At 39.4% G+C, this 12685-nt stretch overlaps 2 protein-coding genes across 5 annotated transcripts in view; both read right to left on the bottom strand.

Moving 5' to 3' along the window:
* LOC117563977 (putative mitogen-activated protein kinase kinase kinase 7-like) overlaps window positions 1-12685 on the bottom strand; it is a 58761-nt gene that overhangs the window by 27222 nt on the left and 18854 nt on the right. Inside the window, exon 2 of one of the 3 annotated variants that reach the window (XR_007954454.1) lies at window positions 580-750. The exons of the other annotated variants lie outside the window; for them this stretch is intronic. The gene's annotated coding sequence lies outside the window, so the exon portion shown is untranslated. Of the gene's footprint in view, window positions 1-579; window positions 751-12685 lie in introns of those variants that run through there. 3 annotated transcript variants of the gene reach the window in all.
* LOC127565000 (uncharacterized) lies at window positions 24-499 on the bottom strand. 2 transcript variants are annotated; one of them, XM_052002091.1, is made up of 2 exons: window positions 367-499; window positions 24-311 (listed from the first exon to the last, which is right to left on the bottom strand). In XM_052002091.1, exons 1-2 carry the CDS (start codon window positions 437-439, stop codon window positions 73-75), a joined length of 312 nt encoding a protein of 103 aa, XP_051858051.1. In that variant the 5' UTR covers window positions 440-499; the 3' UTR covers window positions 24-72. The 2 variants fall into 2 exon arrangements, with proteins under 2 accessions (XP_051858051.1, XP_051858052.1); XM_052002092.1 differs by having other exon boundaries at window positions 24-308.

Below are 12685 nucleotides of genomic sequence, written 5' to 3'. Positions count from 1 at the left end.
ACTAAACGTAAAATAACCGAATCTTTCGTTTGTAAAATATTTAATTTTTATTGTAATTCGTACAAAAATATATTATTTAGGAAATTTAAAGTCTTCATCACAAATATCTCTCAATCTATCAATTTCAAACAATAGATGTGGATAGTTCATATAAACTCGAGGCTGAATGCCAAGAATGGTGGCCAATCTTCTCATGCTTGGTCTTTTTAGTGGGTCAATATCCCAGCACTTTTGAATTAATAGTTTTATGCAATTCAAATACTCAAACTTCTTAAGTTTGTCAATATCATCTATATTGGGACGTTTACCTTCTTGAATAGGAAAACATTTTAGAAAATTACTGTGTTCTTTAATTAACCTTCTTACCTTCATTTATTTTTCCTTGGATAGCAATTGGCAGCACGTTCTTAAAGTCATAAAAGGGCGTCTTGCCAGACATTACTTCCCAGAAAACTATTCCAAAGCTAAAAACATCACACTTTTCCTCGTAACGCCCTCCTTCTTTCTGTATAAATTGAAGAATCAAAGTATACCAATGTTTTACGTGATTAACATAAAATTATATATACTTACACATGTTTCTGGAGCCATATAAGTATATGTCCCAATACCTTCCGTATTAACCGTTGCGAGTTCTTTAATTGTGCCAAAATCACATATTTTCACCGTACGGTAGTTGTTACAAAGCAAAAGGTTCTTAGACTTAAGATCCCGATGGACTTTTTTTTGGTCATGTAAGTATTCCATGCCCTAAGAGCAATCGAATTCTGAATACGGATCACATTTTAAAGACAATTCAGCTTACCTAGTGATATTCTATCTAGTGATATTTTTATATTCGATTCATGTAAAAAGCTGTAGAGTGAACCACAATCGGCGAACTTGTAACGTGCAACGAGAAGAAGCACAAGGCGACAGGGCTATCGGCATTTGCGGGGCACGCTTTAGAGTCCGGCTCTAGCTCGTCGGCTTTGGGGGTGGTGGTCTTGCTTATGCCAATAGCCCTTTCTTCGCTGCTCATTATTATTAATTTAAGATCAGAAATTGAGCGTGCTGCGACGAAGAAGGGATTGCTAGAAAACTAGCCGGAAAGAGAAGGAAGATCCAAAAATGTCTCAAAAAATAGAAAAAAAAACCAAGAGAGAACAAAAGAGAGAGAGAGAGACAGAAAGAGAGAGAAAGAGAGAGCGAGAATTGAGGCAGGCCATCACAGCTGTTAAGTGATGAAGTCCCCTCCCAACCTATGATCACAGCATCAGAGTATGGCTCTGGTGATCCCTTTTAACCCTACGACAGTGGTGTCGCTGGCTTGTTTCGGCTAAATAAAAAGTGAATTATTTCATGGTATACAATATTTAATTAATGATAGATATTAAACAATATGGCATTATAAATAAAAATAGTACAAAATGATCAATAATACCACAAGAGGATAGTTGCAATATTTCTTTTAAAGTTTCTTTTAAATATATAATGTATTTTAATTTCAGTGCTTTGTATTATTTCATGTATCAAATTTTAAACTTCGATTTAATTTTGTAATTTATCTTCAAACCTTTTTTTTTTATAATATTTAATAGTTTTTAAATTTTTTCGTATGCTTTTCTATAAATTTATATTTCGTGTTTGTACAATGTAAATCGAGGTGAAAGTATAAAGTGTGTGTTTCGCAATAAAAAAAAAAACTCACCAACAGAACTCCTGCGGCGGCGATCGATCTCCGACGAAGGCGTGCTGGAACAGTGCTAAATTAAATAAAAAAATACAACTTTCACCGAAACACTTCATATTGTACCTACGCGAAACTGGTACTAGTTATTCAATATAATTTGCATACGTTTTAATTTTTGTTTTAATTTTGATATTTCATAACTTGGCACTGATTTTCATAACTTATTTGTTTAATTTAATTTAATATAATAATTTTCGTTTAGGCATTTTGCCTTCTAAGCTTTTAGCTGTTTTGTTTTATATTTTAAATTTTTTTGTAACTTGTGCACTTCACATTCAACAATTGTTTTAAATTCTAAATTCTCATGGCTCTACAATTTCTTATTTAATTTCAACTATTTCATTTATATTTGTACATTTGTTTTGTTTAATTCTTGTAGCGCTTCAATTTTTTTTATTTGTTGTTTTACAATATTTTAGCGCTTTTATTTTTAATTGAATGTGGCACAATACATGTTCTAATTTTAACTTTTTATTTTTATTTTTTTTATCAACAAAACAGCTGCGCTAATTCCTTTTGATTCTAAATCATTTTATCTTTTAACTTTTGAACTTAACTTTTAACTTTTACTTTCTTTTTTGTGCAATTTTGAAATTCTGCAATTGCAGTAGCGCTTTACTATTAATTTGAAATTTTAACTAATTTTGTGAACAAATGCACTTTCAATTTTTAAATAATTTCAACTTTTAACTTTGTATCGTATTCATTTTTTTTAAACAATTTTAACTAAATTAAATTAAATTTAATTATTTTAATTTTTTAATATTTCTGTGCATTTTTTTTCTTGCGATTTGGCAATATTAAATTTCTTAACTTGTTTTATTTTTGCTCGTACTGAGCGGCGCTACACTGTTGAGCTTTTAATCTATCGTATTGTTTCACTAATTTTTCGTTTTAAACAGTGTAGCGCTTCATTTTAAACTTTTCAGATTTGCTTTTAAATTCTCATAAATTCACTTTAACACACACACACTATATATGTAAGCGATCTGGTCGCTGATAATCAGGAGTAACGATGAGATGAGATGATAAAGATGAGATGAGATGATAAAAGATGAGATGAGATGATGAAAAAGATGCTGGTGATGATTAAAGTTGAGGTCGACGACGCAGATGCTGGCCAAGAAGTCGCAGGGGTGCTGCGCTGGCGGCTCGAGCAGAGATGCGCTCGCTGGTGCTTTGCTGGCCGCTAGTGCGGCAGCCAAGATGGCGCTCAGTGGCGCTCCGCTGGCCGCTGACGCGGTAGCCAAGAAGACGCGCACTGGCGCTCCGCTGGCCGCTATGCGGCGGCAAAGGTGGCGCTAAGGGCGCTCCGCTGGCCGCTATGCGGCGGCAAAGGTGGCGCTAAGGGCGCTCCGCTGGCCGCTGACGCGGTAGCCAAGAAGACGCGCACTGGCGCTCCGCTGGCCGCTATGCGGCGGCAAAGGTGGCGCTAAGGGCGCTCCGCTGGCCGCTATGCGGCGGCAAAGGTGGCGCTAAGGGCGCTCCGCTGGCCGTTATGCGGCGGCAAAGGTTGCGCAACGGGCGCTCCGCTGGCCGCTATGCACGCAACGGCGGCGCTAAGGGTGCTCCGCTGGCCACTATGCGCGCAAAGGTGGCGCTAAGGACGCTTAGCTAGCTGCTATGTGCCGCAATGAGAGCACTTTGGCGCGCTTTACTGGCCGCTAGGGCGGCGACAAAGATGGCGCTTAGTAGCGCTCCGCCGGCCGCTAGCTTAGGCACTGTCACGCTCAAAAAAGAGCCAAACCAAAAGCAGAAAATTTCGAAAACGACCTGTGTAAACGACAACAATAAGTAAAGAACACCTACCAGAATCTATTACTATTTATTCTTACCAAGTATCAAATGCACTAAGAGAATTCTAACCTCTAGTGTCTTGTGGTATAAATTTTTACACCAACCAATATGCGTCTATGCACGCTGCCGGTCACCAGAAAAGTGCTTTGACCGGAACCAGCCTAGCTTAAGCTAGCTGCGCATGCGCGTGGTGACACAAACGTCAAAGCTGAGCTTCCCAGTGCAACTCGCTAAACGTCAAATGAGCTTTTCAGCGCAGCTGATGCACTACTTAAAGCTCGGCTTTACAGCGCAGCTGATGCACTTAAAGCTGCGCCCTTGGTTGAAATTTAACTTGCATACTTTTAGGAGCTACTTGCAACAACATGAACCTTGGCTTAAACTCAGCAGACTTTTAGGCCGAATTCAATACATGTTGCTGTAGGCGCCGTTACAAAACCCCCCCGCTACAATCAGACTAGGGTATTTCTTTTCAATAGATACCCTAGACTGATACCGCCGGAAGCAACATCATTGTCGAATGTTTGACATGATAATTGCCTAGCAAACGGCCTTGCAAATCCTCGAGCTCGTAATTCGAGTTGCCGAGTTTTCTACGAACTCGCGACTTTACAAATGCAGGACCAAACTTTGCATTATAGCCAGTCTGGAAGCAACTTTGCTTGAAATTTCGACGGAACACTTCTTGTCCAGGCGCGAAAGTTATTATTCTTGACCGCAAATTGTAACGCTTCTCGTTCACATCATGCTTCAGTTGCATCAGCTTACATGCATTCTTACGGATCAAATCAAAAGAGTCCTGTCGATTAAATACTAATGATCGATCATCCAACATGTTTAGCTTACTAAGTAATGCATATGTCGACCCAGATGTAATCATGTGCTGACCGAAAGCCATGTAATATGGAGAAGTACCGATGCTCGAATGCACGGACGATCTCAAAGCACAGCATATTTTGCTTAAGCTTTCGTCCCAATCCTTTTGATCTGGACGCAAGTAAGCTCTTATTCCCGAAATTACCGAGCGATTAACTCGTTCGGAAGCATTCGCTTGAGGGGAATGAACAGCGGTGAACATTTGTTTTACTCCATACTGTTTCAAGAGCTTTTCAAACGCCTCAGAGCGAAACTGCGATCCATTGTCAGAGACAATAGTTTCTGGAACGCCGAAAGTCATGAATAGTTCTCCTTCCAGATATTTAATTACGAGAGCCGCGTTTATTTTTTTTACTGGCTTAAGGAAAACATATTTTGAGAAATGATCTAGTACTATAAATATTCCAATATTTCCACTCCTTGATCGGGGATACGGTCCAAGAAAGTCAATAAAAAGGCGTTGGAAAAACCGCTGACTTTCAGGAGCTTTACCCAAAGGAGGTCTCAGAGCATGATTTGGTGCTTTCGTAGTTTTACAAACTTCACAAGCGTTGATGTAAGCTTTAACATCAGAAACGAGACCAGGCCAGAAATAATATCTCCTCACTCTTTCGATGGTTTTGTGGATACCACCATGTGAGCACAAAGGACTGTCATGCGACTGGAAAAGAATTTCAGGGACCAATTCTTTTGGTATCCAGAGTTTCCAGGCATACTCATCGTGAATCTGCTCTCCTGTCAAATGCTCGGCCTTACGATACACGTAGCCACTATCAACTTTTAAATCCGGAAAATTTGTACTATTAGCTTTTACGCTATCGAGCAACTCCAAGTACTCTTGAGACTTGAAATGTGGCGAGTCTAAATCCACAATTAAACCTTGTCGTAAGTCTATGGCAGCCACGCCATCTTCATTCACTCTCGACAGAGAATCCGGTACCACATTCATTGTGCCTTTCCGATGTTCTATCTTAAAACGATACCTTTGTAACGATAATGCCCAACGAGCTAGACGTGAATTTAAATCATGGTTGGACATCAGCCATTTTAACGAAGCATGATCAGTCACAATGGTGAACTCGTGACCTTCCACGTAAGCACGAAAATTCTTCAGTGCTACAATCGCTGCTAAACACTCTTGCTCGGTGACAGTGTAATTGCGTTGAGCTTTGTTGAGTTTTTTTGAAATGAAAGCCACTGGACGTTCATCTCCGTTCTCATTCAATTGAACTAATACTGCCCCTACGCCAGATTTACTTGCGTCGCAGTGTATTGCGAATGGCTTAGTAAAATCAGGGCTGCATAGCACGGGAGCTTCACTAAGGCGTGATTTCAACACGTCGAATGCTGTACAAGCTTCCGGTGTCATACTAAATCTTCGTTTAGTGGTCATTAAATCGGTTAAAGGTGAAGCTAACGAGGCAAAATTCGGAACGAACTTGCGATACCAACCGCACAAACCCATGAAACTTCGCAAACCTCGCAATGTTTTCGGAAGTGGAAAATCTTTTATCGCTCTGACTTTCTCTGGGTCAGTCTTAATTCCACCGTCTCCGATTATGTGGCCCAAATAGCGCACACGGCGCATGCAGAAATGACTTTTGCCAATGTTGATTGTCAGACCTGCACGCTCAATGTGGAGAGCTATCTCTCTCAACACCTCTAAATGGCCATTGAAGCTAGATGAGACTATAAGCAAATCGTCTAAATATACAAATACTTCATTTCTAAGATGGGCCGGTACTACCTTGTCCATCAATCGCGACATAGTGCTAGTCGCGTTACATAATCCAAAAGGCATAACCTTAAATTGATATAACGGCCTACCAGGGACAGTGAAAGCCGTTTTATCTCGGGCTTGCACCTCGAGAGGCACTTGCCAATACGCATCCTTTAAATCTAAGCTGGTGATGAACTCAGCTTTAGGTAGTCTACTCAAAATGCCGTTAATTTGAGGAAGTGGATACGCATCTTTCTCCGTGAAGCTGTTAACTTTACGGCAGTCTAAACAGATTCGCACTTTGCCTGGTTTTGTTACCATAACGATTGGAGAAGACCAGGCGCTTTCTGACTCTTCTATCACTCCCAGTTCCAGCATCCTGTCTATTTCAGCATACATCGCCTTTTCTACAGCAGGCGAGACTGGGAAATGTCGCTGCTTAATAGGCTTAGCGCTGCCCACATCTATAGAATGCGAAATTAACTTCGTCTTCCCTAATCCCTTTCGAGCAAATGAAGGAAAACACTCTATCACAAGAGCTAGCTTGGCCCTGTCACTGTTCGATAATTCATGTTGGTCCTCATCTTCAACTTTGGTGTTAAAATCTTCGACACTGGCTACTTCTAGATTTTTCGGAAGAAGATCGTAAAGCTTCCAGAAATCAATACCCAAATACAGGTCTTGTTTCAGGGATGGAACAATATAAACTTCTAAGAGTTTTTCAAGATTAGCGTACTCTACCTTAACTTTCATCCGCCCTACAACTTGCTGAAGTCTTCCATCGGCAGTGGTTGCGCTTTTCTTAATTTCTTTAAATGCGATTTTATTCTCAATAATTTCTTTTGCTAGCGCTCCTCCGCAACAACTTATTGAAGCCCCTGAATCCAGCAGACCGTACACAGTGCGATTGAGAATTCGAACGGACAAAAAAATGGTCGAGGATCACTAGATCCAGGTGAGAGTGTGCCTATGTGTTCTAACCCTAGCACACACTTTTTGACCTGCTGCCAAAACGATTTAATGCGCTTTGTGCTTCGAGTTTTGGATTTCGTAAAATCTGGTGAAAAATCATTTGTAAGAACGGTTTTCTCTTTCAATATTGGTATTTTTTGATGTAGCAATAAGCTGCCATCGCTTTGTAAGTCCGGTAAAATTTTCACATTTGGTAAAGTGTATGGTGGAAGTTGTGAGACTTCCGTCACTCGTCCGTCATTGTCGCTTGGCTTCGTGAGGCACTCGGAGTCTTCGGTTTGCACGCTGACTTCGACGTGCCGGGCTTGGAGTTTTTTGAGCACTTGCCACAACTCGGTTTGTACGTGTTAGCTGCTCCACAGCCATAACAAAAGACTCTTCGGTCTGATACGCAATCCTGGTATCGGTGTCCTTCCTTACGGCAATTCCAACATACCAAGGATAGAGCTTCTATGTCTAACTCGCTTTCGCATTCTGACTCCATACTCTGAGTTTGACAATCTACAAACTCTGCGACTTCACGTCTAAATGGTGTCCTTTTAACGTAGCCGTGAGACTTTTGGACATCGTCCAAAAAGGTTTCGCGTCGACGGCATATCTCCCTCAAATCTGACACAGTTTTTACGTCTACATTTAACAGCTCATGCCGTATTTCAGGCCTTAAATTGTTTTTAAGGACGCGAACGACCTTCAGAGTAGACCACGGCACTTCTAACTGATCTATTAACACAGATAAGCCTTCGTAAAAACTGTCAAACGACTCATTCGGTTTCTGTTTTCTGTTTCTAATAAGCTCCTCTATGTCACAATCGTCTCGTGCGATTTTTTGAACTGTGATCGCAAGGCTGCGCACAATTCTTCCCATTTCACATCATAGACGCTTTTGTGGTAACGCCAATAGAATTCGAGGGCCTTGCCTTCGAAAAGTACGCTAGCATGCTTACATAGAACAACAAAATTCCCGCCTAAGGTCTGATGTGTGAGTGCCTCTGCTCTATATATAAAATTGTCAACGGATACTCCTGTTCCAGAGAATTTCATTTTCCAACCATTTAATACTTGCACTACCTTGTCTGGCCTATTTAATAGGTCGGATACATGCGACATTGGAGTGCCAGAATTGATCCTTGCAGAGTCAGCATTGAAGTTTTGCTCTCTGACATACTCAGGCCTACTTTCCATTCTCTGCCCTGTTGGAGGTGTGCTGGTTCTAGCATCGCTATTTGCTGGAGTCGCGATCAACCTTTGCACACTATCTACGACCGAACTCTGAATTAGTTCGGCCATCCTCTCGGAGAGAGTAGTGAGCAATCTTCTCTCCATAGCGAGCAAGGAAAGAGCATTCACGGATTCAGGATTCTCTGAATCACTTACGCGTATGTTCGATCTCATTTGCGATGTGCTAGCAACGTCATCCGTCACTGAATCGCTACTCCGCTCTTCTGCCTGACGGCTTTTTAGACTGTGAGCGAGTTTGCAACCCTTGAGTATTCGATGGCTCAACTGGCCTGGATTGCACTTGACAAACTGGGCATTTGTCCTTCGTTTTAAAATGCAATTCTATGCACTTTTTGTGAAACTCGTGGTTGCATGCGGTTCTATACGCCTCTGCAACGGACTTAATTTCCTTTTTGCATAAATGGCATGAAGCGATAGGCAAGCCCATTGCTCCCTTGTTCGGCGATCGAGCAACACTCATTTTTCAAAGGGAACGAAACAAACTATAGAGCTAATAAATGTTTCCAGAGTCGATCTTAATCGAAAATTATCAACAGAAGAAAAAACCAAAAATTTACTAACCAACGAACAATGTATATAAACAAAAAAAAAATAAATAAATAAATAATAAAAATTAAAAAAAAAATACAAAAATGGTACTATTCAAAGGAACCAAAAATAACGTAGAGATATAAAGAAATAATTCATAAATATTTTTAGCCGATAACAAAGCCTGACAACCACATATCGTAGGGTAATTTCATTCACTACCAAAATTCTCAAAAAAAAAAAGAAAAAAATAGAAATAGTGTATTAAATGTATTTTCCATCAAAATTAGACCTGATTTACGGACAACAAAGCAGTTTACAATACTTTTGTTGTATTCCAGCAAATCAGAGAAGCCTAATTCCTAAGAAGAAGAATTTCAAATTTAGGTATTCCTCAGTCATTCGTGGTTGTAGCATTTTCCAATTAAAATGTCTACATATTCCAAGCCGTCTGACATAAAGAACATTAAAATTTGAACCGTTTCACCAATAATGAGGAATAAATTAAACGGGCCAAATAACCAACCGTAGTTGAATTTATTTGTATTTCCTCATACAAATAAATTCCGCATTATTGGCAAATTCAATAATTAGAAACGAAAATTCGAAAGAAGAAGAATTCAATTTTGGATATTCTTCAGTCATTCGAGGTTGCAAAATTTTCTAAACAAAATATTTACACATTCCATTCGACTGACATGAAGAACATCAAAATTTGTGCTGTTTCACCAATACTGAAAATTAATTTAAATGGGCCAAAATAATCTACCGTAGTTGAATTATTTTGTATTTCCTCATAAAAATAAATACTCCATTATTGGCAAGTACAAGAATTACAAGGGAAAATTCCTACACAACTTTTCCTTTTCGGCCTGCTTCACCAATGATGAAAACCAATTTAAATGGGCCAAATAACCAACCGTGGTTGAATTTATTTGTATTCCTCATAAAAATATATACTTCATCATTGGCAAATACAAAAAATTAAAAGGGGAAAATTCCAATCCAACTTTTTCTCTTTTGGCCAAAAAGGAACTGAATGTGTATTCCTTCTTGTAATCCATAACAAATTTGAGATAAAGTCGAATTTTTGAAACGAAATGAATGAAAAAGAAAATGAATGAAAAGAAGATAAAAAGATTTTAGAGTACGATATTTGAATTTAACCGAGAGTCTTAATGAGTATTTACTGTACTCACTAAGGCCCTACACGTTGGGCGCCACTTTTCTTAATTAATAATAATTAATTATAACTGTAACGTGCAACGAGAAGAAGCACAAGGCGACAGGGCTATCGGCATTTGCGGGGCACGCTTTAGAGTCCGGCTCTAGCTCGTCGGCTTTGGGGGTGGTGGTCTTGCTTATGCCAATAGCCCTTTCTTCGCTGCTCATTATTATTAATTTAAGATCAGAAATTGAGCGTGCTGCGACGAAGAAGGGATTGCTAGAAAACTAGCCGGAAAGAGAAGGAAGATCCAAAAATGTCTCAAAAAAATAGAAAAAAAACAAAGAGAGAACAAAAGAGAGAGAGAGAGACAGAAAGAGAGAGAAAGAGAGAGCGAGAATTGAGGCAGGCCATCACAGCTGTTAAGTGATGAAGTCCCCTCCCAACCTATGATCACAGCATCAGAGTATGGCTCTGGTGATCCCTTTTAACCCTACGACAGTGGTGTCGCTGGCTTGTTTCGGCTAAATAAAAAGTGAATTATTTCATGGTATACAATATTTAATTAATGATAGATATTAAACAATATGGCATTATAAATAAAAATAGTACAAAATGATCAATAATACCACAAGAGGATAGTTGCAATATTTCTTTTAAAGTTTCTTTTAAATATATAATGTATTTTAATTTCAGTGCTTTGTATTATTTCATGTATCAAATTTTAAACTTCGATTTAATTTTGTAATTTATCTTCAAACCTTTTTTTTTATAATATTTAATAGTTTTTAAATTTTTTCGTATGCTTTTCTATAAATTTATATTTCGTGTTTGTACAATGTAAATCGAGGTGAAAGTATAAAGTGTGTGTTTCGCAATAAAAAAAAAAACTCACCAACAGAACTCCTGCGGCGGCGATCGATCTCCGACGAAGGCGTGCTGGAACAGTGCTAAATTAAATAAAAAAATACAACTTTCACCGAAACACTTCATATTGTACCTACGCGAAACTGGTACTAGTTATTCAATATAATTTGCATACGTTTTAATTTTTGTTTTAATTTTGATATTTCATAACTTGGCACTGATTTTCATAACTTATTTGTTTAATTTAATTTAATATAATAATTTTCGTTTAGGCATTTTGCCTTCTAAGCTTTTAGCTGTTTTGTTTTATATTTTAAATTTTTTTGTAACTTGTGCACTTCACATTCAACAATTGTTTTAAATTCTAAATTCTCATGGCTCTACAATTTCTTATTTAATTTCAACTATTTCATTTATATTTGTACATTTGTTTTGTTTAATTCTTGTAGCGCTTCAATTTTTTTTATTTGTTGTTTTACAATATTTTAGCGCTTTTATTTTTAATTGAATGTGGCACAATACATGTTCTAATTTTAACTTTTTATTTTTATTTTTTTTATCAACAAAACAGCTGCGCTAATTCCTTTTGATTCTAAATCATTTTATCTTTTAACTTTTGAACTTAACTTTTAACTTTTACTTTCTTTTTTGTGCAATTTGAAATTCTGCAATTGCAGTAGCGCTTTACTATTAATTTGAAATTTTAACTAATTTTGTGAACAAATGCACTTTCAATTTTTAAATAATTTCAACTTTTAACTTTGTATCGTATTCATTTTTTTTAAACAATTTTAACTAAATTAAATTAAATTTAATTATTTTAATTTTTTAATATTTCTGTGCATTTTTTTTCTTGCGATTTGGCAATATTAAATTTCTTAACTTGTTTTATTTTTTGCTCGTACTGAGCGGCGCTACACTGTTGAGCTTTTAATCTATCGTATTGTTTCACTAATTTTTCGTTTTAAACAGTGTAGCGCTTCATTTTAAACTTTTCAGATTTGCTTTTAAATTCTCATAAATTCACTTTACACACACACACACTATATATGTAAGCGATCTGGTCGCTGATAATCAGGAGTAACGATGAGATGAGATGATAAAGATGAGATGAGATGATAAAAGATGAGATGAGATGATGAAAAAGATGCTGGTGATGATTAAAGTTGAGGTCGACGACGCAGATGCTGGCCAAGAAGTCGCAGGGGTGCTGCGCTGGCGGCTCGAGCAGAGATGCGCTCGCTGGTGCTTTGCTGGCCGCTAGTGCGGCAGCCAAGATGGCGCTCAGTGGCGCTCCGCTGGCCGCTGACGCGGTAGCCAAGAAGACGCGCACTGGCGCTCCGCTGGCCGCTATGCGGCGGCAAAGGTGGCGCTAAGGGCGCTCCGCTGGCCGCTATGCGGCGGCAAAGGTGGCGCTAAGGGCGCTCCGCTGGCCGCTGACGCGGTAGCCAAGAAGACGCGCACTGGCGCTCCGCTGGCCGCTATGCGGCGGCAAAGGTGGCGCTAAGGGCGCTCCGCTGGCCGCTATGCGGCGGCAAAGGTGGCGCTAAGGGCGCTCCGCTGGCCGTTATGCGGCGGCAAAGGTTGCGCAACGGGCGCTCCGCTGGCCGCTATGCACGCAACGGCGGCGCTAAGGGTGCTCCGCTGGCCACTATGCGCGCAAAGGTGGCGCTAAGGACGCTTAGCTAGCTGCTATGTGCCGCAATGAGAGCACTTTGGCGCGCTTTACTGGCCGCTAGGGCGGCGACAAAGATGGCGCTTAGTAGCGCTCCGCCGGCCGCTAGCTTAG

The sequence above is a fragment of the Drosophila albomicans genome, chromosome 2L, assembly GCF_009650485.2.
Source record: "Drosophila albomicans strain 15112-1751.03 chromosome 2L, ASM965048v2, whole genome shotgun sequence".
In the NCBI taxonomy this organism is placed as follows: Eukaryota; Metazoa; Arthropoda; class Insecta; order Diptera; family Drosophilidae; genus Drosophila; species Drosophila albomicans.
Note: the sequence above shows the minus strand (reverse complement) of the source record. Positions and strands in the feature narration are given on the sequence as shown.